General features: G+C 40.3%; 1 protein-coding gene across 18 annotated transcripts in view; it reads left to right on the plus strand.

Annotated features, from left to right (window-relative positions):
- DMD (dystrophin) overlaps positions 1 to 27,329 on the plus strand; it is a 2,551,447-nt gene that overhangs the window by 2,148,350 nt on the left and 375,768 nt on the right. For all 18 annotated transcript variants that reach the window (XM_067023689.1, XM_067023685.1, XM_067023692.1 and 15 more), the window contains 2 exons: positions 17,795 to 17,967; positions 27,077 to 27,233. In XM_067023689.1, coding sequence (XP_066879790.1) covers positions 17,795 to 17,967; positions 27,077 to 27,233 — 330 coding nt within the window. The remainder of the gene's footprint in view (positions 1 to 17,794; positions 17,968 to 27,076; positions 27,234 to 27,329) is intronic.

A 27,329-nucleotide genomic window follows, 5' to 3' on the forward strand; every position in this document is an offset into this window, starting at 1 on the left:
AGATCTGTTAGCAGTTGCCTTATGTATTGAGGTGCTCCTATGTTGGGTGCATAAATATTTACAATTGTTATATCTTCTTCTTGGTTTGATCCCTTGATCATTTTGTAGTGTCCTTCCTTGTCTCTTGTAATAGTCTTTGTCTTAAAGTGTATTTTGTCTGGTATGAGAATTGCTATTCCACCTTTCTTTTGATTTCTATTTGCGTGGAATATCTTGTTCTATCCCCTCATTTTCAGTCTGTATGTGTCCCTAGGTCCGAAGTGGGTCTCTTGTAGACAGCATATATACGGGCCTTGTTTTTGTATCCATTCAGCCAGTGTACGTCTTTTGGTTGGAGCATTTAATCACCTTACATTTAAGGTAATTATCCATATGTATGTTCCCATTACCATTTTCTTAATTGTTTTGGGTTTATTATTGTAGGTCTTTTCATTCTCTTGTGTTTCCTGCCTAGAGAAGTTCCTTTAGCATTTGTTGTAAAACTGGTTTGGCGGTGTTGAATTCTCTTAACTTTTGCTTATCTGTAAAGGTTTTAATTTCTCCATCAAATCTGAATGAGATCCTTGCTGGGTAGAGTCATCTTGGTTGTAGATTTTTCTCTGTCATCACTTTAAATATGTCCTGCCACTCCCTTCCGGCTTGCCGAGTTTCTACTGAAAGATCAGCTGTTAACTTTATGGGGATTCCCTTATGTGTTATTTGTTGTTTTTCCCTTGCTGCTTTTAATATTTTTTCTTTGTATTTAATTTTTGATAGTTTGATTAATATGTGTCTTGGCGTGTTTCTCCTTGGATTTATCCTGTATGTGACTCTCTGTGCTTCCTGGACTTGATTGACTATTTCCTTTCCCATATTATGGAAGTTTTCAACTATAATGTCTTCAAATATTTTTTCAGTCCCTTTCTTTTTCTCTTCTTCTTCTGGGACCCCTGTAATTCGAATGTTGGTGCATTTAATATTGTCCCAGAGGTCTCTGAGACTGTCCTCAATTCTCTTCATCCTTTTTTCTGTATTCTGCTTGGCAGTAGTTATTTCCACTGTTTTATCTTCCAGGTCACTTATCTGTTCTTCTGTCTCAGTTATTCTGCTATTGATCCCTTCTAGAGAATTTTTAATTTCATTTATTGTGTTGTTCATCTCTATTTGTTTGCTCTTTAGTTCTTCCTGGTCCTTGTTTAACATTTCTTGTATTTTCTCCTTTCTGTTTCCAAGATTTTGGATCATCTTTACTCTCATTATTCTGAATTCTTTTTCAGGTAGACTGCTTACTTCCGCTTCATTTGTTAGGCTTCGTGGGTTTTTGCCAAGCTCCTTCATCTGCTGTGTGTTTCTCTGTCTTCTCATTTTGCTTAACTTACTGTGTTTGGGTCCGCTTTTCGCAGGTTGCAGGTTCGTAGTTCCTGTTGTTTTTGGTGTCTGTCCCAAGGGGCTAAGGTTGGTTCAGTGGGTTGTGTAGGCTTCCTGGTGGAGGAGACTAGTGCCTGTGTTCTGGTGGATGAGGCTGGACCTTGTCTTTCTGGTGGGCAGGTCCACATATGGTGATGTGTTTTGGGGTGTCTGTGGCCTTATTATGATTTTAGGCAGCCTCTCTGCTAATGGGTGGGGTTGTGTTCCTGTCTTGCTAGTTTTTTGGCATCGGGTGTCCAGCAGTGTAGCTTGCTGGTCATTGAGTGGAGTTGCGTCTTGCCGTTGAGATGGAGATCTCTGGGAGAATTTCACCGTTTGATATTGCGTGGAGCTGGGAGGTCTCTTGTGGACCAGTGTCCTGAGGTTGGTTCTCCCACCTCAGAGGCATAGCGCTGATGCCTGGCTGGAGCACCAAGAGCCTGTCCTCCCCATGGAAAAAGAGGAAATGGGGAAAAAATATATATATATATCGTTGCTCCCAAAGTCCCCCTTCTAAATTTGGGATGATTTGTTGTCTATTCAGGTATTCCGCAGATGCAGGGTACATCAAGTTGATTGTGGAGATTTAATCCACTGCTCCTGAGGCTGCTGGGAGAAATTTCCCTTTTTCTTCTTTGTTGGCACAGCTCCCGGTGTTCAGCTTTGGGTTTCGACCCGCATCTGCCTGTAGGTCGCCTGAGAGCATCTGTTCTTTGCTCAGACAGGACAGGGTTAAAGGAGCCGCTGATTCAGGGGCTCTGGCTCACTCAGGCTGTGGGGAGGGAGGGGTACGGATGCGGGGAAAGCCTGCGGCAACAGAGGCCAGCATGACGTTGCACCAGCCTGAGGCGCGCTGTGTGTTCTCCCGGGGAAGTTGTCCCTGGATCATGGGACCCTGGCAGTGGCGGCCTCCACAGGCTCCCTGGAGGGGAGGTGTGGAGAGTGTGCTGTGTTTGCACACAGGCTTCTTGGTGGCAGCAGCAGCAGCCTTAGCGTCTCCTGCCCTTCTCTGGGGTCCGCGCTGATAGCTGCAGCTCGCACCCATCTCTGGAGCTCCTTTAAGCAGCACTCTGAATCCCCTCTCCTCGAGCCCCTGGAAACAAAGAGGCAAGAAAAAGTCTCTTGTCCCTTCGGCAGCTCCAGACTTTTGCCCGGACTCCCTCCTGGCTATCCATGGCACACTAGCCCCCTTCAGGGTGTGTTCACCCAGCCAACCCCAGTCTTCTCCCTGCGCTCTGACCTCCAAAGACTGAGCCTCAGCTCCCAGGCCCCGCCCGACCCGGCGGGTGAGCATACGAGCCTCTCGGGCTGGTGAGTGCTGGTCAGCACCGATCCTCTGTGTGGGAATCTCTCCGCTTTGCCCTCCGCACCCCTGTGGCTACGCTCTTCTCCGTGGCTCCTAAGCTTCCCCTCTGCCCCCCGCAGTCTCCGCCCGTGAAGGGGCGTCTAGTGTGTGGAAACCTTTCCTCCTTCACAGCTCCCTCCCACTGGTGCAGGTCCCATCCCTCTTCTTCTGTCTCTGTGTTTTCTTTTTGCTTTTGCCCTACCCAGGTACGTGGGGAGTTTCTTGCCTTTTGGGAGGTCTGAGGTCTTCTGCCAGCATTCAGTAGATGTTTTGTAGGAGTTGTTCCACATGTAGATGTATTTCTGATGTGTTTGTGGGGAGGAAGGTGATCTCCGTGTCTTCCTCTTTTGCCATCTTGAAGCTCCTCCTTCAGCTTTCTTTTGATTTCTATTTGCATGGAATATCTATTTCCATCCCCTCACTTTCAGTCTGTATGTGTCCCTAGGTCTGAAGTGGGTCACTTGTAGACAGCATATATATGGGTCTTGTTTTTGTATCCATTCAGCAAGCCTGTGTCTTTTGGTTGGAGCATTTAATCCATTCATGTTTAAGGTAATTATTCCAAATGTGTGTTCCTGTGACCATTTTCTTATTTGTTTTGGGTTTGTTTTTGTAGGTCCTTTTCTTCTCTTGTGTTTCTCACTTAGAGAGGTTCCTTTAGCATTTGTTGTAGAGCTGGTTTGGTGGTGCTGAATTCTCTTAGCTTTTGGTTTCCTGTAAAGCTTTTGATTTCTCCATCGAATCTGAATGAGATCCTTGCTGGGTGGAGTAATCTTGGTTGGAGGTTCTTCCCTTTCATCACTTTAAGTATATCGTGCCACTGCCTTCTGGCTTGTAGAGTTTCTGCCGAGAAATCAGCTGTTAACCTTATGGGAGTTCCCTTGTATGTTATTTGTCATTTTTCCCTTGCTGCTTTCAATCATTTTTCTTTGTCTTTAATTTTTGCCAATTTGATTACTATGTTTCTCCTTGGGTTTATCCTGTATGGGACTCACTGCGCTTCCTGGACTTGGTTGGCTATTTCCTTTCCCATGTTAGGGAAGTTTTCGACTATAATCTTCATATATTTTCTCTGGTCCTTTCTCTCTCTCTCTTCTCCTTCTGGGACCCCTATAATGCGAATGTTGTTGCGTTTAATGTTGTCTCAGAGGTCTCTTAGGCTGTCTTCATTTGTTTTCATTCTTTTTTCTTTAGTCTGTTCCGCAGCAGTGAATTCCACCATTCTTTCTTTCAGGTACTTACCATTTTTCTGCCTCAGTTATTCTGCCTTTGATTCCTTCTTCTGTAGTTTTCATTTCAGTTACTGTATTGTTCATCTCTGTTTGTTCTTTAATTCTTCTAGGTCTTTGTTAAAAATTTCTTGCATCTTCTCAATCTTTGCCTCCGTTCTTTTTCTGAGGTCCTGGATCATCTTCACTATTGTTATTCTGAATTCTTTTTCTGGAAGGTTGCCTATCTCCACTTCATTAAGTTGTTTTTCTTGGGTTTTATCTTGTTCCCTCATCTGGTACATAGCCCTCTGCCTTTTCATCTTGTCTGTCTTTCTGTGAATGTGGTTTTTTTCCACAGGCTGCAGGATTGTAGTTCTTCTTGCTTCTGCTGTCTGCCTTCTGGCAGATGAGGCTATCCATCCTGTGTTTTAATAAGCCCTCCAGGTGATTCTCAAGCTTGCTCAAGTTTCAGAACCACTCTGCTAGACAAAACACCAGTACATGATGAAAACTCATATTTACAGACATAATGTGGATGACATAGAGGAAACAGACCTCTCTCTCCTTTCTCCCATGGACCTTCCCCTCTGGCCTCATAGAGTTTCTCAGCTCTGACTTGTATTCTTATCTTGAGCTTTACTCATGCTTTTCCCTGTACTTCAAATTTCATTTTCCTACTTCTCTCCTGGTCAGCTCCTACTTATCCCTCAAGACCATACATCAGTTCGTCCCACCCTCCCCTTCCCTACTGTGTCCGCATGTCCGTTCTCTACATCTACATCTCTCTTCCTGCCCTGCAGATAGGTTCATCTGTACCATTTTTCTAGATTCCACATATATGCATTAGTATACAATATTTGTTTTTCTCTTTCTGGCTTACTTCACTCTGTATGACAGACTCTAGGTCCATCCACCTCACTACAAATAACTCAGTTTTGTTTTTTTTATGGCTGAGTGATATTCCATTGTATATATGTGCCACATCTTCTTTATCCATTCATCTGTCAATGGACGCTAAGGTTGTTTCCATGTCCTGGCTGTTGTAAATAGAGCTGCAATGAACATTGTGGTCCATGACTCTTTTTGAATTATGGTTTTCTCAGGGTATATGCCCAGTAGTGGGATTGCTGGGTCATATGGTAGTTCAATTTTTAGTTTTGTAAGGAACCTCCATACTGTTGTCCATAGTGGCTGTATCCATTTACAGTCCCACCAACAGTGCAAAAGGGTTCCCTTTTCTCCACACCCTCTCCAGCATTTATTGTTTGTAGATTTTTTGATGATGGCCATTCTGACCGGTGTGAGGTGATACCTCATTGTAGTTTTGATGTGCATTTCTCTAATAATTAATGATGTTGAGCATCTTTTCATGTGCCTCTTGGCCATCTGTATGTCTTCTTTGGTGAAATAATAGCTTTTTTAAATCTGCATGTTCTCAGATGAAAGAAGCATGGTCTCATGGCCAAAGGCCTAGAATGCCCTGGGATTGCTTCAGTAGGATGTTCAGTTCTGAACTGAATGCTGTGGGAAGGATTAGTAGGTATATAACAGAAAACTCATGAATGGTTTCTGGGCTCAGCAGAGTAGGTTCCAGGAATGAAAAAGTATCCAAGATATTTTACCAGATACTTTTTAAAATTTAGTTTTCTCATCTGTGTCATGTTCCCTTTGGCAGATATGCCCGTGTTACCTACCTTTATATTAATGTCCAGTTACTTAACCCTTTCTTTTTCCTTTCCCTCATAGACGGAAAAAAGAGTAATTGTTCTCTCCCATCACCATCCACTCTATTCCATGAGAGAAGAAAGCTGAATAGGGTGAAGTAACTCCCTAGGCACAGAAGAACCATTACACTCTCCAGAAGAAGTAACTTGGTCTACTTGGTAGTAGATAGAAATTAACTCACCAGAGAAAACCAGGGAATCAGACCCAATTATGTCAGCAGGACTTTAGTTAACATCCTGATTCTAGAATCTTGTTTAACATTCACACTTTATGGATACCTGTAATTCATTTTAAAGGTAATATTTCTAAGCTTTAGGCTGAGTACCCATAAATGAATACAGTTGTGTCCAGTGTGTTTGTAAATGACTTGAAAATTGTCCTCCTATTTAAAGTGAAAGAAAATATAGAAATGTCTTAGATGTATTACATCATTAACCTTTTCTAAACAATTACCTCAGTTCAGGGTTGTTTTGTGGTTGTGGCAGGATATTATGAGGGTTTTTTGGGGAATGGGAGATAGAATAAAGTTGTTGTCCTGCATTTACAACATCTATAATTAAAACAAGCCAGAGGAAATTAGCTACATGGCTCTTATGATTTCTAGTGTATTATCAAAAATAATTGTGGCACTTTGCCATATGTTCTTGCCTTCTTACAGATTGCTGTTGGGATAAGATGAGACTTGACATCAACTAATTGCTTATTTCAAATACACAATGTTGAACTACAGTGTTTCTCTAGAGGGAAAAAATAGCTCTGTGACAAAGAGATTCAGGAAATAAGAGCTTTTCTAACTTTTAACTCTATACATAATACAGACAAATTGTGTAAATAAATATAACCAGATGTGTGTTGGTCCATGGGAAGATAGTTGCCTATTTTAAGAATAAGAATGTATTCTGTTTGTTCAGAGCCATTCAAAATGATGAAAGGTATTAGTTCTGAGTTGACTGAGGAGGAATAAATAAGTTAATACTTACCTGGAGAATAATTCCATTGCCTAGCTGTTCTTCTCAGAGCATTGCAATGTGTTTCTCAATCCAAATAGCTCACATATGCTTTAATGAGTTAATTATTGTGCATTACCTGTAGCCCAAGTCAGAATTCACTTGCTTTCTATCTGAGAGGTAGGGGAGGAATGGGGGGAGGCAGTAAAAAAAAAAGAACAGAAATTCAGACAGATGTGTACTGCAATCCTGCTTCTGCCACATGAGAGCTGTGGGATTTGGACAAGTTATTTCATCTCTCCAAATTATAGTTTCCTCAGTTGGGGGCTGAGAAAGCCTACTTTGTAGAGTTGATGTAAAGGATTTATAAGGGGTGTTAAGTATTAGTTTCCTGCCCCATTTCATCCCTCTACTCCACCCTCACCCCCCCCCCCCACCATCATGGCTCTGCAATAATAAATGTTGCAGTGTCGAAAAGGCCCATCTGGTCTTTCTCAGATAAGGATAGTTATCTTCAAACAGGCTGATTCCTGCACACAATACATAATACAAAATGGAAAGTACCCTCAATATTTCATATGTGGTTGTTTCTATGAATTGTGCAGTCTAGAATTTACGTATAAAGACCTTTCAAGATGACCATTGGCAGTGATCTCCTGAAAGATGTCTCATGTAGGAAACGCTCACCCAATTATGAGCAATGAAGCAGTATAACAATATCTGAAAAAGTGTTGCAACACAGTATGGGTCTTTTAAATGAATTTTAGATGCATTAGTAAAAAAGAAAACTCAGCCTAAGGACTGATTTTATCTTCTGTCACCAACATTATGAAGGCATGGCATTCTTTTTTTTTTTTTTTTTTTTTTTTTCTTTGCGGTACACGGGCCTCTCACTGTTGTGGCCTCTCCCGTTGCGGAGCACAGGCTCCGGACGCGCAAGCTCAGCAGCCATGGCTCACGGGCCTAGCCGCTCCGCGGCATGTGGGATCTTCCCAGACCGGGGCAGGAACCCGTGTCCCCTGCATCGGCAGGCGGACTCTCACCACTGTGCCACCAGGGATGCCGTGCCATTCTTTTTTGTAAGTGAGATACTAAGCCAAATGAATAGAGACGTTAGTTCACCACTGCGTCCGTGGCATCTTAACTTTAAAAACATCCAATGCAGTATTACTCTACCTACCCTTTCTCAGTATTTTGTGTCCTTTAAAACTTACTCCTGCATATTTTGGGAATGCCTAATAGGATATATTTTAGGTAGGAGTGTCCTGATCCTATATGCAGCTTTGGTATCAATGCCTTAGCCTTGTCATTGTACTTTACTTGGCCCTAAGAGGTGAGTGTGTGCATGTGTGTGTTTGAAACTCAGCATATATTATGTTTGTCTTGCTCCTTGTGAAACTTAAAATAACATTTTTATCTTTAAAATGCTTTTGTGAGTAGTTATCACTTGGCCCAATTCTACCTTCCAAAGGTAGAGCAAGAGAAGGAGGAAATTGAGTCAGACACGCAGCTATTTCTATAATTTATGAGCACTCCAGGAGCGTAGCATCCCTCTTCTTACGTCCTCTCTGTTTCTGGAGCCACTGCTATTTTGGTTCATGAATGGCTGGGGCTGCCTGTCAGCCAAACTTCCTGTTTCCATTCTCTCCCTGCTGCCATTTACCCTGAAAACTGCCCCCTAAATAATCATTTTCCAATCCTTTTTTGACTGTGTCATGCCTGCACTGGAACGTGCAGTGGGATCTTATCATTATAGAATCACATATAATCTCCAGGCTGCTTTCAAAGCTCTCAGTGTCCACTCTGTACCCTTTGAACCCAGTTGTTGACCCTTCACAGCACCACTCCCTCTTAGATCCTGCCTACATTTCTGGCTCTCACCCCTGTGCATTTGGTCTTCATTTTCCTTGAAATGGCCCCACGTCTTCTTGGCTATCAAGCTTGGAGTCGCGGAGGAAGGGGAGAGGGGTCCGGAGGGATACAATTTTAATGAAAGCTCTCAATAGATCAGGCATTCAGTTCGCATTTAGATGCTCTACCCACATCACTTCAGCTAATCTTTGCCTAAACCTTTTAAGGGAGGTGTTATTAGCCCTATTTATGGTTGGAAAAACACAGGCTTTGAAGTATTTTATAATTTGCACCAAATCACAAAACTAGCCACTGGAGGAATTTTAGAATCTTAAGGGATCTTATGACACTAAAGACTGGGCCCTTTCCACTGTGCAGTACTTTGTCCCAGTCTATGTTAACTACCCCCATCCACTCCAGACTTTAAGACATACTCATGTCTTTATGTACTCTTTAGTTATGTGGACCTTTGTAACTGTTCCTCAACTGCTTCAAATCAGATTCCCCACGTAGAGTATAAACTCTAAACATAAAACAAACATTAAAAAATCATCCCCCAAACCCTCCCTTTGATCCTTCATCCCCTTTCAGGTGCTATCTTTTTTTTTTTTTTTCATCTAAACTTGGTAAACTTTTCAATAGTTCTGTGTGTTCAGTTAACCTCCCTAAGTCTTCTTACTCTTACATCTATTTCTTCCTCTCCTCTGAAACTGTTCTTATCAAGGTGACCAATGACCTTCCTTGTTGCCAAATCCAGTAGACAATTCTGTTCTGTTCTACTGTAACCAGTCTCTTAACAGTGTTTGACACTGTTGCCTGCCCCTTTCTTTTTGAAACCCTCCCTCCTCTCTTGGTTGCTGTGACACCATAATTTCTTAGTTTTTCTCCTACTTCTTCGGCTCTTCCTTTTCTGTCTCCTTTGCTAGGTTGTCTACCCCTACCTAATCTCTGAATGTTGGCAGTCCTCAGGACGTGGTCCAAGGGCCCTTTTCCTTCTCTCTCTCTTCTTTCTCCCTAAGTATGCTTACCCACTCCTATGGTCTTAGTATCAGTAAGCCAAGTGATCCCAAATTCTTAAAGTCAGCCCAGACCCCCACTCTGAGTTTCACGTATGTATTTGGAATCTCCACTTGAATGATTCACAGTCATTTTAAAGCGTGACATGTGACTAGAACACACAACTGACTTTTACCACAGCTTTCACCATTTCAGTAAATGACACTACCATCTCTTGTTCAAGCCAAGAATTTGGAGTTACCATTGAGATATCCCTTTCTTTTATTCTCATCATCCAGTCCATTAGTATGTGTAAGAAATCCAACGTCCAAATTATATCTCACATCAGTCCACTTCTCTCCTTCTACAGTCACCCTAGTCCAGGCCACCTTTATCTCTTGCCTGGATTAGAGGCCCTGGCCTGTAACTGGTCTTTTTGTTTCCTCTCCTGCCTTCATTAATCTCCACATAGCAATGTAGTGATTCATGTAAAGCCTAAATGATAACATGTCACTACCCAGCTTTAAAAGCTTCTATTGTTTTCCATTGCACTTGAAATAAAATGCAAACTCCTTACCATGGGACTTCAAGGCCCCACGTTATCTGAAGCCTCTCTTACCTCACCTCCAGCCACATTTCTTTCTTGGGAAGTTTTAGCCAAGATCTTTCCTATCACAGAGCTGATGCCAAGGTCTGCCCTCTTACTTGGGAGGACTTCTGTGCCCTTGGGTTCTCCTATAACTGGTGTCTTGTCATGGTTCAAGTTTCAGCTGACACTGAACCTTCTCTCATAGATGTTCCTTGACCACCATAACCAAAGGGCACCCATCACCACCATATGTACACCGTTACTCTTACCGTAGCCCCCCTGTTTGTTACCTCCAGAGCATTTTCTTATTTTGTTGACTACTTGTTTATCTGTTTACCATATTTCTCCCCTGTTCGTCCTATTTCTCCCCTGTTCATCTTATTTCTCCTTTTATCCTTTTATGCTGTGAACATCAAAAAGGCAGAGGTTTTGAGTTTTTTTCACCACTGCAGACCTGGGTGCTAATATATTAAATATCAATGGGAGGGAGGAAGGAAAAAGAAGAAGGGAGGGGAGGAGGAAGGGAGGGAGGAGTGAAGGAAGGAATTGAGGCCTGGGACTACACCTTTCTTAACATGTATTCCCATAGCTCCTATTGAAATCTTGGACTTCAAATAGGTGCCTAATGGATGTTTGTGTGATGAATAAGTATGCAGACTCTTTTGCACTGTGACAGAATAAAAAGAAACTAGGAAAAACAAGATGCAGAAGTGAAAAGATACGTCCCTTATCCAACCTAGTATATCTGAAATGAGCTCTTTAATTTTAAAAAAGTAATTTTCAGAATAGAGTAAACCAGAGGATCAGACAAGAAGAGAAAGCATCACGTGTTACCAGAGTTTGGGATTGCTTAAGGCAGTCTGACAAATGGGATTTTGCTCTGTTTCCTCTGGGGTAATCCACCCTAGGCTGGGCATCTTTAAAGATTCGATTTTGAAATAAAGCTTTGCACCTGCGAATGTACTGAGGCAGAAGAACATATCCCTTCTCTCCAGTGTCCTGGTGCTTAAATGTGAGAATTTTTGAACAAGATATGAAAGCAAAGACGACAAACCCTGCAGGATAATAGTCTCTGAGGACCTTAATAACAGCCATTTTAAAAGCAAAGCCTGTGGACTCCTAAATCCATAGCTGCTAGTTTAAGATGCATTGTGATGCAGTGGACCTGAAAACACACTCCTTATCTACCTAGAGCAACCAAGCTCCAAGCCAAACGGCAGTCCTCAAATTTACTCTTGTTTATCTCGGGATGACAGCTCTCCTGCTTTTAAAAGAATTGCAATGGCCACAAATAGAAGAGAAAAAAGGAGTCACACCCACTGTGAATCTGTATCCAACTGCATTTCCTGTGTGAGTTAGGAACCTCTGGCGGTTAGATCAGAATGCTTATAAAGTCAGGATTGTGGGTCCAGTTCCTTTATATGGGTGCTTCTCAAAAATCCATTAGGAAGGATAATTCTGTTTTGTTTTCCTAGTTTTAATTCCCAATCCATAACAGACTGACACTTTTGTAACACGCAGTAAATTACTTTTAAAAATGACAAAAACCAGACACAAAATGCAAACCCATGCTTTTTATTTTTAGATTGCTATAAACGTTTCTAAAGATTTACTCTCAATTTCTGTTCTCATGATGGATTGTGTGTGTGTGTGTGTGTGTGTGTGTGTGTGTGTGTGTGTGTGTGTGTGTGTGGTGTGGTGTGGTGTGGTGTGTGTGTACTCCAAAACCTCAAGTATTTAGAGCCCATGTTTAACAAATCATTTTGGGTAACCAAGCTAAGGGAGTTTTACTTTTGCATGTTTGTTTTCGTTTTATTTAACTTCTTTAAAGCATCACCACCTTTTCAGAATAACTACATTGGGTAAATTCATTTAAAGAGTTTTACATACACTGCTTTCTTCTTAGAGTTCACCGAACATAAATCTGCCTTTTTCTGGCTCGTTCAGGATCATTAACATTCATTATTTTGCTTTGCTTTAAAGTTAGGTGATGCCTTCAAGGGCTAATAATATATGTAGGGCTATTAGTTTTCACAGTTTTGTGACCCTGGTCAACTCTGAGTGCCTGCAGCTCTTTTTATACCTTTCTGGTTCTCTGTCAGGTGTCACTTCTTGCTGCTCTCAGTTTAGCCCTTAAGGATAACTTCTCTCCATTTTGGATCTTCTGTTTCTGACCTTTTAAGTTCTTAGAAATCACATCATCACTTTTCTTTTTTTTTCCTATTAAGCTTATTTGAATTAGGCAAAAATTACCAGTAAAGAGGAACTAATGACCTTATCATTATTCACGTACTAATTGCTTTCAGAAAAGATTAGAGATGGTGTGTCCGTAATGATTAGTTTTGTGGGGAGATTTGGTCACTTATTCTTCCTACATCTTTTTGTTTGTTTCATTGCTTACTCCTCAGTTATATTCAAGATAAGGAGTTTATCATTTGATGAGTTCTTTTTTAGAGACAAATAATTCCATATACATAGGAAAAAATATGTGGAATCTATTATCCCTGCTGTTTTGGAATAGTATCATATCTATTTGTTTGGGTAATAAAAAAGAGGTGTGTAGCAGTAACTAATTTTTGGCATCTTCCTTCGTTCTTTTTCGTCTTATGAAAGTAAGACTTGCATAACTTTTCACATTCTTCCCTGGTTGTCTTACTACTTTCGATCACCATGGATCATTCTCCTTGTCAAATGAGATGGTACAAATTTAATCAATAATCTCATCTTTGTCCTTTACTTTTCTTTATAAACTTCTGTTCTCAGTAGCTTCCTGAAAGAAGGTCTTTATCCTACTTAGTTTAAGGACATCGACTATATTCTACCTGTTCCTTCTCAACACTCATTGTCCATTCCAGTCAGGTCGTGCAGTTCATTGTACCTGCTTGTAAATCCAAACTGCTTGCCACGTTGTTGCCATTTCCAGGCTTTTCTCGCTTGGAATACCCTCTCCTTCTTCCCTTCACCTTTCTCAATCCTATCCGTCCTTCAAGGCTCAAACCAAGTGCCATGACTTTGTAAAGTCTATTTCTATCACTTTTTTCCCACATTGATTCTCTTATAATAGAAATCCTTACATTAGCTATTATTTGTTAAAGGCTTATCGTGTTCTACGTGCTGTTCAAAGTATTTTACAAAAATTATGCCATGTAATATTCAAAATAACCCAGCAGGTAGGTATTATTATTTAGTATTTAGTGAAGCCAAGGAGATTAGAGTCTTTACACTTAGGCAGCTAATAAGGGAACGAGAAGGAAGAGACTAGAATTATGTCTGTTTAACTGCACTTTCCCATTAGTTTTCCCTGGAGGCTGAGAAAGGGGACTTATGACAGAAGTAGGCTAGATGCTCAGAAAAGAAGGAATGGTGAGATTTGAAAAAGCTCTCCAGGAAACACAATACTCCCTCCTCCTAAAACCGCTTTGTAAGCATGTAAGCATACTGCTTGCCTCACATCTGAACTTTCTTGATATTCACAGTTGAAATTTGCTCCATAATTATACATAACTCTAGGCTATATGTCTCTTTCTGAGGAGAGGGGCTGCATATTATTTTTCCATTGGCACCCATTTTCTCAATTATTTTATGCTCTCTCTCTTGTATTGGATATATCTGTCCACTATTTTAGACATGTTTAACAGTCTCCATATTAATAAGACCATAAAGTTACTCTTTGAGTACTGGAAACAATGTTAGTCTGCCTTGTGCTAGATTTGCAGAAATTTAAGCAGGAGTATTATTAATAAGAAACATTTTTTAATTAATAGGAAAAAGCTCAGAGGTGATATAGCCTAGTGGGTAAGAGCCCAGTCCCTGAAGTCTGACGGCCTGGGTTTGAAATCTCGCTGCATGGTTTATTAGCTGTGTGACCTTGTGCATATTTTAACCGGAACTCTCTGTAATTTCATTCTCTTATGAGTGAAGAGAAGATATTAATAATGCCGACCCTAGAGAGTTACTGAGAGGATTAAATGAGCTCATGTATATACAGTGCTTTAGACAGTGTCTGCTGTAAAAGAAGTCTTACATATGTTGTTGCTGTCGCTGCTGCCGCTGCTTCTGTTGTTATGTAACAAATCCTTTTTCCCCTATTCATTAGTTATGGTTCTTCCTAAAGAATACAATCACAAAAAGAAGAGAAAACATATATTGAACGTAGCAACTAAGGTTTGAGTGATCTTTTCTAGTTAGATCAGAAGTGAAATAAAACTACTTAAAAATACCTGTGAAAATTACTTTTTGTCCAGATTGGGTCTCCTCTGAGAACTCGATTCTCCATTCTAACCTCCTGCTCTTCTGGGGCCCCTGAGTCTAAGGTTAATCTTAGGATAAATGCCATCATGGTAATTTTATGCAAATATGAGTGTGTTCCTTCGTAACTGCCCTGTCAGTGTCTCCCTCCCCACCTAGGACTCATGCTGCCTACTTGTACTGAAAAATCTCCACTATAGCAGGCTAACTTCCTAAAGAAAGCCTTATGGTCCTCACTGATACTCACCTCCATTTTAGAGCAACGTACCTGAGTCCTGTAGCTTGATGGAATCCCTGCCAGCCCGCCATCCCAAAGGAGCATGGCCACACTACGTTTATGCTGACATGTCAGGTCATTACTTCCTGTAATGTTCACATGACTCTTTTAGACGAAGGAGCGAATTACTGATGGGAGAATTTCTGTTCTGGCAGCGGGGATATTTTGTAGCAGACTTTTTCAGTGCAAATAATTTTTGCTCACAGGTGGTCCCAGATGCCGAATTGCAAAATGAAAAGTGAAAAGGGTAGTCAGGATTCCATTTTTCATTTTGAACAAATCAATCCATGTGGGTAAATTTTAATCAAAGTCAGTAATGCTGTCTTTCCGTGTGCTTTAACCTCAGTAGTTGTTTTTCCCCTTGTTAGCAGTAGCCTTGTTCAGCTTCAATAACTACTGTCTGGTATAGCCAGTGCTTACAGCAGCAAATGGTGTGTGGAGACAGCCTAAGATCTTCTAGAGTCAAAAGAACTGGATCCATTGCCCACATTTAACGCTTTTGGCAAGTCGGTTAAACATCTCTGAGCCTCGGTGCTCTCATCTGTAAGACAGAGAAAATATTATGTACTTCACTGGGTAAGGAGTAGGAATCGCTAAAGCAATGCATGTTGTAAGTGCTTTGTAAACTGTAAAGCCCTTTACTATACATGTGTCATTTGTTGCTCTATCCTACCATCATGAACTAGAGAAGTAATACTGAGTTAAGAGCTACCTTCCTGCCAGTGGTAAGAGTTTACTGCAGCTACTTCTGCATTTCCAAGGGGAGAAATTTTAATCCGAGTATGTATGAGGTTTGGCAGGAAATTCTCAACGTGTAGTTGATAATATGAATGACTTAAATAAAAAGTGCATACTAGATTTTAGAAAAAGTAAAGGCGTAACTGTCTCTTGCCTTCCTCTTAGATTTCCCACAGTGCTAAGGCTAGACAAATAACCAGTCCTCGACAAGCACTGGTTCATCAATTTTATATTCATTTCTTTCTCCATGATACGACAACGATGTTTAAATTCAGGGCAACGTAAGTGGCAAAGATGAAAATTAGCAAATTTCATGAATCAACATCCTATTTATGCTTGGGAAGGCCTCTCTTTTATTCAGCAAAGTATTGATGACTTCACGATACACATAATCTTAAGGAACTATTGATTGAACCTGGGTCTCTGCTATAAATGCAGGACATAAAAATTCAAATGTACTATAATTTAGATGCATGCTAATGTAGAAAGCTGATTGTATGAGTCAAAATATCTTAATTTGTTGTTGGTCTTAATTCCTCAAGTGTGTACTCTGAGGCCAAGTTTTAGGTAGCAAACCACATACAACAAGAAGAAAAAGTAAAAGAGAGAAGTGGGGGCATTATCTTGATAACTTGGATCTGTTTGGGTTTTATCCCTGAATTATTTAGATATATTAACCTCAATTTTCTCTTTCACTGAAGAAGTAGCAAATTCAGCAGGGTATGCTTTTCCACGTAGGTACACAAAGATAAATTGGATATATCTTTGATCAAGCTCCATTCAGCAAGAAGCCCAATACTGGTTTTCTACCACATCAGCTAGTTTCAGAATCAGGCTATTTCCTTCCAAAACAAGCCTGTTTTTGATGGGATAAAGATAGATGCTCCTCGATATGTTTTAGTATTTCTATTCTTTCAACTGCAGATGGGGTTTATCCATATTCCCCTCCTGTCTTCCAGTCGAAGGGAATGAGACAGAATTCTCTTTAGAGTCCATCGGTGATACTTTGGCTGCCAGAAATAGTGACAGGAGACATTCGTTGTCCATCTCCCTGCCTCTAAGAGGCTGCGACCGAAAGCACAGGCCACTGCTTCAGACTTTGTAACATGTTATTGCTGCCACTTTTCCTTCCTTCCTTTTAGAAGAGTAATTGAATTCAATTTTAGAAAGGGAGGGGGTAACTTTCTAGTTACACAGATCAATCCAGTTCGGAGCTTCAGAATGAATTTTTAAACTTGTTAAACAGAAGCATACAAATCTCTAAAAGCAAGTCAGATAATGTACAAAGCCTCCATTCATTGTGTAGGCAGAAAGGAATGCTGGTACCCGGCAGCTCTCTAAGGAATGTTCCTTTGGCTTTGACCGTTCTGCTGGGAACAAGGAAGGAAACACATATAGAAAATGAATTTATAATGTCTCTGGCTTGTAATGGCAAAATGATAAGAAAAGTTGGCTGTTTAATCTAAACTAGCAGTTGCATATTCCAGGCCTCCTCTCTTTGAGGTCCCTCCCACATCCACAGGCCTGGCTACCGTTTAGTGAGGAGTACACAGTGGCTGTTTATTATTATTGACTGGTGAGGCCTGTGGTCTGAAATTCATTCTGTCAACAGAATGTAAGCAAAGTTGGCATTTTAAAGCAGGGCTCTTTCAGTCGCTGGCTTTTCTCTGGATTGCTATGCAACAGGATCAGTGCTGTAGTCCCCGGTTCAAGCTGAAAATGTTACACAGGAAGACGTACCATGTAAAGGTCAGATTCTTCTCCTATGATAATTGTCTTTATCTGTGTATATGCAAGTGAGGTTGAAGTCATCACTTCTTCTCAAAGTCCTATGGACTTTGCACCTGTTGAGCCTAAAAATGTGATGGCATCTTAAATGGGAAGTCTTACTAATAAATGTGTGGTGCTGTGATAAATGTATGATGCTGTTTTACTAAGGTGAACTTAATGTGAATTGTCAAGAAGATTTCTCTGCTATGATCAAATCCCATTCATGTGCTGGTGCTGTGGACCAAGTACAGCCTTGTTTGTTAGTCTCTCCGTGCTCCTGTGGTCCGAGTCAATTCTGCAGATGGCTGTGTGCTTGGAAAATATGACTTGACCCACAGGGTAATACAGTGACTGGTACTGGGGTGCACTTTATCACGGAGTTTTATTTCCTGTCACTTCCAGGAAACAATGTATTTTGTCCGTGGACTAGAAAACATAAGTTATGAAAGTTGTAAACGTATTAGGTTCCGATTCATAACCTCAAGGAATAAATTTGTTATACCTAATAAGATGCCCACTTTCGATCTACATAACAACATAAAGAGATGATAGACCAAGAAAAGTGAGTTGGAGGTGTATCTTCTTGTTAGTTGAACGAATTGAAATCCCTTTTGAACTACTAGTCTATTTTTGGCAGTTCTCCAAATTCACAGTCACAGCCGGTCTCTTTTGTCTGATAATTCTGCATGTGTTCTTCCTGCTGCCCTGTAGGACCTCCAAGGAGAAATCGAAGCTCACACAGATATCTATCACAACCTGGATGAAAATGGCCAAAAAATCCTGAGATCCCTGGAAGGTTCTGATGAGGCGGTTCTGTTACAAAGACGTTTGGATAACATGAACTTCAAGTGGAGCGAGCTGAGGAAAAAATCTCTCAACATTAGGTAAGAGAAGATCCGGAACAAAAAAAAAAAAAAAGGCCAGAAGTGAATTAAAATGGCAGTGTTGCCCTCACTTGCCTAGCACAGGTAGCTAATAGCTCATATGTTTATGCAAATCCCCCAATTTCAGAATGATTTATTTTATTTTGAATAAATGAATCATTTATTTGCTCGGTATGGATCTGATACCTGAGGGTTCAGATGGGATTAGAATGGTGCTATGTTATCACCACGGGAGACATACTTACTAAGACTTTAGAGTGAATTCAAATGAGGAACACAGCCATCCTGATTTCGTAGTGTTCTCTCTTGGTTTATCACAGGGTGATTCAAAAAATGATGAAACTAACGTCTGTTTATTGTGGAATTCAGTCTTTGGCATTATTCTAAATGCATAAGTGAGGACATTCTTGAAATACCCGTAACACATTATAATTAACATTTTAAAGGAGACCTCGTCATAGCTGCCTCAGCCAAGGAGAGATTATAACAACTGCCTGCCTTTTGCTTGCTCTCAGACTGTGTTACTATATGCCCTGTAAACTAAGCCTTTAGCCGTTCTGTACACGCCTGTTTTGTACTTTGCCCTTCTGTGCGTAGCAGCAGCGTTCTCTTGAGAAGTTAAGGAAGGGGTCTCAGCATTGTTGTAAGGAGGGCAGAGTGAAGCCCTTGCTGTACCTACCTGTTCTGCACTAGTTCAGTGGAGGGCCAGAGAGCAGAGAGAGGAAGTGAAATGCCCAGGGTCACCTAAGTGGCACAGGAGGTACAGGGAGTGGAAGTCAGGCTTCCTGCTTTCTAATCAGTTGCCTTGCCTAATTCACGTCTCTCTGTCAGAGTGCCTTGTGTTTTCTTCTGTGTCTAGAGGAGCAGTGGTAGTGGGAGTTGTGACTGCCTCTAGGTCGTAAGATTACAGGAGGGAGATGATTTTTCTTCTTTATAGCTTTGCTAAGTTGCCCCAAATTTGGACATAGAGTAGTAGCTTTACTTCTCTAAAGGAGGAAAAAAATATAAATGAAATTTATTCATTTGAAAGCAGCCTTGTAGAAATCTGCACGTAATATGACAGAATGCCGATGATAGCAACTCACCCTTACACGGTGCATCACATGCTGTGCAAGGTCATGGGCGCTTTAGATTTGTCCAGCCGTTTAATGCCCTCAGCAACTCCAAGAGTTAGATTCTGTTATTATCCTCTCTTTGCATTTGAAGAAAGTAACACACGGAGTGGCGAAATCACTTCCCCGAGGTCACTTAGTTAGTAAGTGGCAGATCTAAGATCTGAACACAGGGAGTCTGGCGCCGGCGTCTGAGCTTTGAACATTTGTATTATGCCGTAGAGTATAAAGGAAGAAGAGAAGGTAGGACCCACCTAACTTTTACACATAAACACGTAGTAAGTGAAAGGATGAAGCAGAAGAGCAGGTTTCTGGGAGGAAGAAAGGATTTATTTTTATTTCTGTGGTTTTCCCCCCGAATTTGCGCCCTAGCTTCCAAGACACTCATTTTTATCTCCCTATTTGGTCCATGAATTTTGTATCCATATGTCGGTGATGAGTTGTGGGCAACGACGGGTGATGGCATTTTCAAAGATAGGGAGGCTCCATTCACGTTCTACAGCTTCACCTCTCAGAGAGGTCAGTATATGTAACGACACCGGCCACTTTCAAAACATCTGTCATTACAAAGGAATGAAACTTGTGAGATGGGAAAGATATCGGTAGATAAAGGAAAGAAAAGAAAGGTATTCTATTTTTCAGGAGGGAAAAAGAAAGGTGCTACAACTGTTCTGAACATCACTCAGTGCCTTTTCTCTCTTTCATGTGAACTTGATGAAATAAGAGGAGGATTGAAAGCGGCAAACAGCGTGTCAGCCAAAATACGGGCTCTTCGTTCTCAGCAATTTCCCATAAGCCAGCTACCGCAGTTTAATTGTTGCTGTCATTAATCAAGTAGAAAACACTTACCTTAACTCATCTGAGGTACTGCAAATTCTGGAATTTAAATACTCAGATCAACGGTTTTGGCTTTTAAGTAGGCCTCTCGAATAATACAGAATGTGTTATCAACACTCACCTGTAAAAAGCGAGGAAGTAATTCTTCACATCAAAGCAATTCAGTTTATTTCTTGATGCTTGGTTGAAATAAGGGTATCAGTCAATCCGTACTGAATGGCGGGGTTCAGTTGAGAGAAGCACAGTAGAGGTAGTAACTGGGGATCGTTATGAAATAGGATAGATGAACCCTGGAAGAGTTACATACTGAACCATCAGTGACACATAAGCTTGCATTGCCAATCTAGTCGGTTCCTCTGTCGCCATTATTTTACAGTGAAAAGTCACCACAATTAAAAAAAAAACTTCCAAAGGTACCCCGGAGAAGCATCCCTGTGTTTACCTAAACTATGACAAACTATAGTAAAAAAATTTCAGTTGTTCATTATTTCATAAGAGATTCTGAAGCCATTTTTATATTTCAAAAATATAAAAACATTAGCGCTTAATTTCACAGGTATCCATTTTTTAATGAAAAAAATTGAGTCTGAACAAAAATGATTCTGAAGTTTCCTTTTGTGTTCCATTGACTCATCAGCGGTATCGTTGTGCTTGCAGATCTAAGTCCACATTATGTCTTTCACCCTTCATTTATTTTCCTTCTGCCCTGTCTTTCTCTTCTTGTGATTGTGGTTCTGATTGATTGATTGATTGATTGATTGATTGAAGATTTCATCATGTCATTCCATATTGATAGATTTGGCTCTCTTTCTTTACATATTGAGACCATCCATTACACATTTACAAAAATATGCTTCCTTGGACACAGTTTCTATCACATTTTTCGTTTGGTCAAGAACTTCAGTCTTGTTGGTGCCCATATTTCACTCACCCATTTATTTGTTCATTCAAGAAATATTTCCTGAACGTTTACTATGTAATAGGCACTCTTCCAGGCACGGAGGATACAACAGTGAACAAAACAGACAAAAGTAAATCGTTGCCCTCATGAAGCTTATATTTAGTCACTAGGATCTAGTGACCCTTTCACTCTCTGCCAGCTATGCCTAATAAGCCCCTGCTGACCCCTTCCCTCTCTGTCCTTCCTCTGCCTCCCACTTCATTCCTCCCCAAGCAGCAATCTAGTTACTGCCCAAAATGGATTCTCCGAGGCAAGTAAATTCTGCTTTCTAACCCCATTGCTGCTCTCCAGCAATTTTCTCACTGTCCCGTGTTGAGTACATCCATTTGCCGGTCCGCACACTTTCAACACCATCTCTCCTCTGAGCCTGCAGATTTTGACTCACATTCCATAGTCCAGATTTCACCTTCTGACTGTTCCTTTACCAGGTCTTGCCTGTACTATTCTCATTTACACTTGATGGCAAGTTCCTTTAAGTATTCACGAGTTGTTTCATAGGGCTGTGCTTGCCGCCTTCAGCTAAATTAGATAAGTACAAAACTCCAAGCTCTAAATGAATCAGTGAGGTGGAGTAGAAAGGGTCTTGGACCAGCAGTTGGGTGACGTAGCTTCCTCTCTGGCTCTGTTACTACCTAGCATCTGATCTTTAGCCAGTCACTTAACTGCTTCAGACTTGAATTTTCTCTCTCACCGAAATGAGGAAGTTGGACCAGACACATGGGTGGTCTCTCCAAGTTCCCTGGCAATTCTACAATTCTATTATTTTTAATTCTACCATCACTCTTTATACACCTAGGCAAATTATTGAGCTTCTCTACCTTGGTTTTCTTATATTGAAAAGAAGTGATTAAGCTCAAAGATACGGTATAAGAGAAAGTAAATACTGATACAATGTCTTTGAGAGAAAAGAATACTTTAATTGAAATTGTATCTCGTAATTTAGTTCAAGGAAAGTAGATGCCATCTGTTCCACATGCGTTATCACGTTGCATTTTGTCCAAGAGGTATAAGAAAGAGAAGTAAATACTCAGTGATAGCTGAGTGCCGTCAAACAAAAGATTAACCACTTTAAGTGGGAGAAAAATAGAGTGAAAATTTTCTACTTACGTGTATACATACACATACACACGCGCGCGCACACACGCACAGTCACTGATGACATTATCCAACATCAGGATGGTGATTAGTCAAAGTGTTTCTCATTCTAAAATATTCTGTATCTACAAAACTTGCATTTTTAATTTTGAAAATGTGAATAATTTGAGAAGTGATCAAGTGCATAAGAAATATGTATGAAGATTTCAATTTAATCTGCCACCAGATTATATTTTCCAGATTATTGTATATATTATTAACTATGAAAATCACATATGATGTTCACATAATTTCAGCAAAACTTAGATTCTGTGAGATTGTTATACTTGGGGGAAAAACTTGTAGGTATTGTATAAAGATAATCCCTTTTATGAAATTTTGAACATTAATTTGAGACGTGAGGACACCACCATTATATAGTCCACAGCAGCAATAAATCTCTTAGAAAGTACTCGGTATTAGAAATTAGAATAATTAGAGGTCTTGCTCTAATGGAGGACAAAGAAAGAGCAAAAGAAAGCAAAGTCTTTTTACCTTTGAGTGAGAGAAAAATGCTACTTGGATGTTGTTGAGTATCTCCAACCTTCCTTTTCTTACTCTTAGGATGTTAATTATGTTTGAAAGCTGGAGTTCATGGCCCATCTGGAAAAAAAGTGTTTACTTCTCTTTGGGCTTAATTCTCTTTATTTAAAGCCCCATAGCTCCCATTTTATTTCTGCGGTTCCTTATTATTTCTGCATTCTTACCTTTTCTTGCTGTATGCTTACATGCTATCTTTTTACACAAGGGTACCAGAGATATACAGGGATATATTGTTAGTTTCATAAAGGAAGTCAGAGTGAAAAACGACTTCAATATAACACATTTTGTTTTAAGAATAGATGCCTTTCAGAGTAAAGTTTTATTAAGGATTTCAAACTAGGCATCAACTGAATCATAGTTGAAGTATCGGTGTCTGGAGAAATAACATTCACTTTAGCAGCCCTATAATTCTTAGAGTCCTGACAGTGAAGAGTTTCTTAAAGCCCAAACTATATATCCCAACACACCTAAAGGTTCTGCATTTTACCTAAACCTTACACATTATAGAAATTATCTGCTTATTAAAGATCGCTACTTCCGTTGTTAAAAGCTAGTAACCCCTAAGCTCTCGTCTTCACTAATAAAGATTAATAGAAAATGGATAGAAGCTAAGTGTGTAGCTTCCAACCTCCTCTTTTATTCTCTGTTGAGTAGGTAGGTGTAAATAGAGTATATTTGCCAGTGAGCAGGAAGCCTTTTTGCTCAGGGATCCAAAACATTTGGTGAAAACCATCAAGGTTAAGGATTTCTTCGTATAAGGGAGGTTTGTAGTTTCCATTTCCCATATCTAAATATGACATCTCAAGTTATGTGCCTCAGCAGGTGTCTTTATACCTTTGTATCTCAGTTCCCGCATTTGCAAAACGAGCGAGTTGAATAATCTCTAAGGTTCCTTAAAACCGGGGCGGGGGGTGGGGGGGAGAAATCATTACAAATACAAAGAAACATTTTCAGGAAAAATCTCAAATACAAACATAGGTTAATCATTTAGAAATATTTGGTATACAATCTTGAAAATAAAAATAGGGCAGCTGCTTCCAACAAACGCATTAGAAACGTGTCTTGAAAACACTTCCCAAGCTTAGCATGGCCAGAGAAAATGTTCTCTGAGCTCAGAGCATTTCAGTACATCTAGATCTCCTTCAAAATCATGTCACTGACAAAGAGCACCTTTGCCCTGTGGAGACCGACAAGTAATGTTTAGGGCACATAGGAAATACTTCAAGAAATTCTTCCTCAGAGAATGGTCCTGGAGCTCACCTGCTGAGTTGTAAAGATTCTTGTTCAAATTACAGCATTTCTGTATCTGTGAATCTGTTTCTGTTTTGCATATACTTTCATTTGTATTATTTTTTTAGATTCCAAACTTGTTACCAAAGGGGAGAGAGAAGGGACAAATTATTACGTATAAAATAGACAATCAACACGGATATATTGTATAGCATGGGAAATTATAACCATTATCTTGTAATAACTTATAATGGAGTATAATCTGCAAAAATACCAAATCACTATGCTGTACACATGAAACTAATATAATATTGTAAATCAACTATACTTCAATCAAAATTTTTCTTTAAAGTACGGAAACTCTGGGGATGGAACCTAGGAGTCTGTACTTTAAGCAGGCCGCTCAAATGTTCCTTATGCACACTAAAGTGTGAGAACCATGGCTTCAGAATGGATATCTTTGGGTTGTTTTAAATCAGGAGCCGTTATCTGAGTTTCTCCTCTCCAACCCCTACCCAGTGTCCTCTGTCTTTTATTAGCTTTTTCTGTAAGTTTTTGTCCTCGTATCACATCTTTCCTTTCACTCTCAGGCTTTAGCAAGGAAAAGAAAGTCATTTGATATCTACTTAAGGTGATCAGACATTCAGAAAAGTGACTTCACTCCATGCCTTAGGGATGAATAACGAAGGCCCCCTCACCCCAGTATGCGAGGGCTTTTTGTCACTCGTGATCGCAGGCTCTTCCTGTGTTCCTCTGTTAACTCTCTTGAGTGTCCTGTGTCCCTAGCTCTTCACAGCTTCCCTATCTCACGCTATGGAGTTTCTCTTAGATCCTTTAGAACTGAGTTCCTTGGGTCTCAGCGCTCTCTTTTTTTTTTTTTTTTTTCTCTCCTAGGGGACACAAAGGGTTTCATGTCCCGCTAATAATTTAGTCAGGGCCATTTAACCTGGACGGGGGCGGGGCGGGTGTGTGTGTGTGGTGGGTGGTAGCACCGCCTTATGTAAATGAAGCAGCAGCTGGAGGCCTCACCTTAGGCCGCCTGCCCTTGGGCATATCAATCCTGTAGACCTCTCCACCACAGGGATGCGTTATTTCCTTTACCGGACAGATGGAGGCCAGGCATTAGACATCTTTATATCCTCCCTTACCTTTCCCCCTCCCTACCCCCCCACCCATGCCTGATTGGGACTGAGAGGGACTCAGTAAATATTTATTTACTCAGTGGCTCATCTACAATGTGCTGCCTTTCCACGGCTGTACTATGCCTCTCTCTACCTTTCAAAATGTCCTGCTTGACAGCCTCTTTCGCCCTCCAGGGGACCAAGCTGCAAATTCCAGATACACCAGGGAATCCCTGTAACCAGTAGTCATTACATGTCATTAAACAGCTAAAATCTTGCTTAGGGAGTGCTCACTTAGGCTTATCCTGGAAAAGTGAAATAGGAGGAGAGAACAGAAACATAAAAGAACTGACCTCTACACCATATGCAGCCTACACTATTATATTTAATTCATGATATTTATGATACTTCATGATTCATTTCTTAGATAAAAATGTCCTTAGAGTCTTGAACAATTTAATTTCCCTGATGGAAATACCTTCAGTTTTTCTGAACGTAATGTTTTTATGGCTCACAATAGAGAATTCTGACAATTTGGAAAAGTATAAAGATGAAGGAATAAATCACCTGTAAATCCACCTTGGAGGGATAAACTAGTTGTTTCAGAATTTTTTCATGCATAGTCCAGCATGTGCACACACACAAACATTTTGGAAAAATACATTATGTACGTTTTTGTAACCTATTTTCTCACTTAGTGACTGACAGGATGATCTTGTCCGTGTCCGTGAACATTTGCCTATGTCATCACATTGAGCATTGCGTAGGATTCACGGGATTTGAACAATGCATTGTATGAATTCACCATTGTGTATGTAACCAGTTTCCTAGTACTGAATATTTAAGTGGTTTCAACTTTGTATCAATCATAAGTATGCTGTAAATAGCAGTTTTCTACCTGTATCTTTGCATGCTTTCCCAGTTACTTTCTTAGTATAAGTTCCTTGGATTTAAGCTTGTGGGTCATTCATTATATTTGCACATTTTAAAGACGTTTATGTATCATCAAATTATCCTTCAGAAAGTTTAGAATAGTTTAGTTTCAGCACCTAGGTACTATTTGCTGATGCTTTTTGACTAAGGCCAGCAGGAGAATTGTATTTGAAATGTCAGGCTAAGGTATCAAATGGCGAAGGGAAATGTTCTACCTGGTTGCTTTACATTTCAATCTCTGCAGCATTAGAGGCTATATTATACTTATAGGCAGCATTAATTTTTATGAATTAATTAATAATTACTGATAAGATGTAAGTAATGCAGCATAGTTCTTGATTTACCTGAGGATAGACCTTTGCTAACGTTCCGCGTTTCTTTGTTTTCTGGATGAGGATTTATTTTCTTAATTTAGCTTCTCATCCTCAAGTGAAATGTGGATTTTATAACACAGATCATTCATTTGTATATTCTTAAATGCCTTCTATGGATTAACGTGTTCTAAATGCAGTTGATGGTAAAGCACTCAGCTTCTTGCCTAAATTATCCACGTTTTGGGGGGAGGCTTTCAGGCAAATGTCTGATTTTACTTTTCCACGTGAGTTGTTGTCTCAGTACATTTTACACAAAGGAAACAAAGCGGAAAATGTTGGAACTTGGTGAAAACAAATCCCAGGTGCACACGAATAAAGAAGGGTAGAGAAGGAGGAGAAGCATATGGGAAGAGGAGCAGAAAGGAACAGATGCCAGATGGAAGGAGTCAATGGAAGAGGCTGCCTAGGGTGTAGAAATGGAAAAGTCAAAATGTGGGGAGAGACCTTTCCATTTCTCAAAGCAGAAAGAATTCCAGTAGTAGCATGAGTCACACGAAAACTACTGAGTGGTTTATTTTAGTCACTGGGTCCAGGTTCTTCTACCAGAAACATTAAGAATCATTGACTGCAACACTACAGGAGAGCAGTCCATTCCAGTGTTTATTTCATGCCAAAAGTCTCAGAATTCTGCGTGTGGAAATAAACATATAACTAAACACTGTCTTCCCTCCATGTTGCCATCCTAATACCCCCATTTTGTTGCTCTCAAAAGCAGGTAGCTGGACTTTTATTGAGGACTGCTGTGTAGTTCACAGTACGTTTACACACTGTGGAAGTAACCAGCCAGTGTACCTTCACTGGGATTGTTAGAACCATCAGTTATCTTTCTAGGTATGCTGACAGTTTGCTCCTGTTATTTTTCAGGTCCCATTTGGAAGCCAGTTCTGACCAGTGGAAGCGTCTGCACCTTTCCCTTCAGGAACTTCTGGTGTGGCTACAGCTGAAAGATGATGAGTTAAGCCGGCAGGCACCTATTGGAGGCGATTTCCCAGCAGTTCAGAAGCAGAATCATGTACACAGGGTAGGATATTTTTAAGCATATAGTGGTTTACACATAGTAAGCATTCAATGACGGTTTTAAAATTAGTTTTGATTGAAACTAGGTTGAAAAAGGAAA

Source organism: Kogia breviceps, chromosome X (genome assembly GCF_026419965.1).
Source record: "Kogia breviceps isolate mKogBre1 chromosome X, mKogBre1 haplotype 1, whole genome shotgun sequence".
In the NCBI taxonomy this organism is placed as follows: Eukaryota; Metazoa; Chordata; class Mammalia; order Artiodactyla; family Physeteridae; genus Kogia; species Kogia breviceps.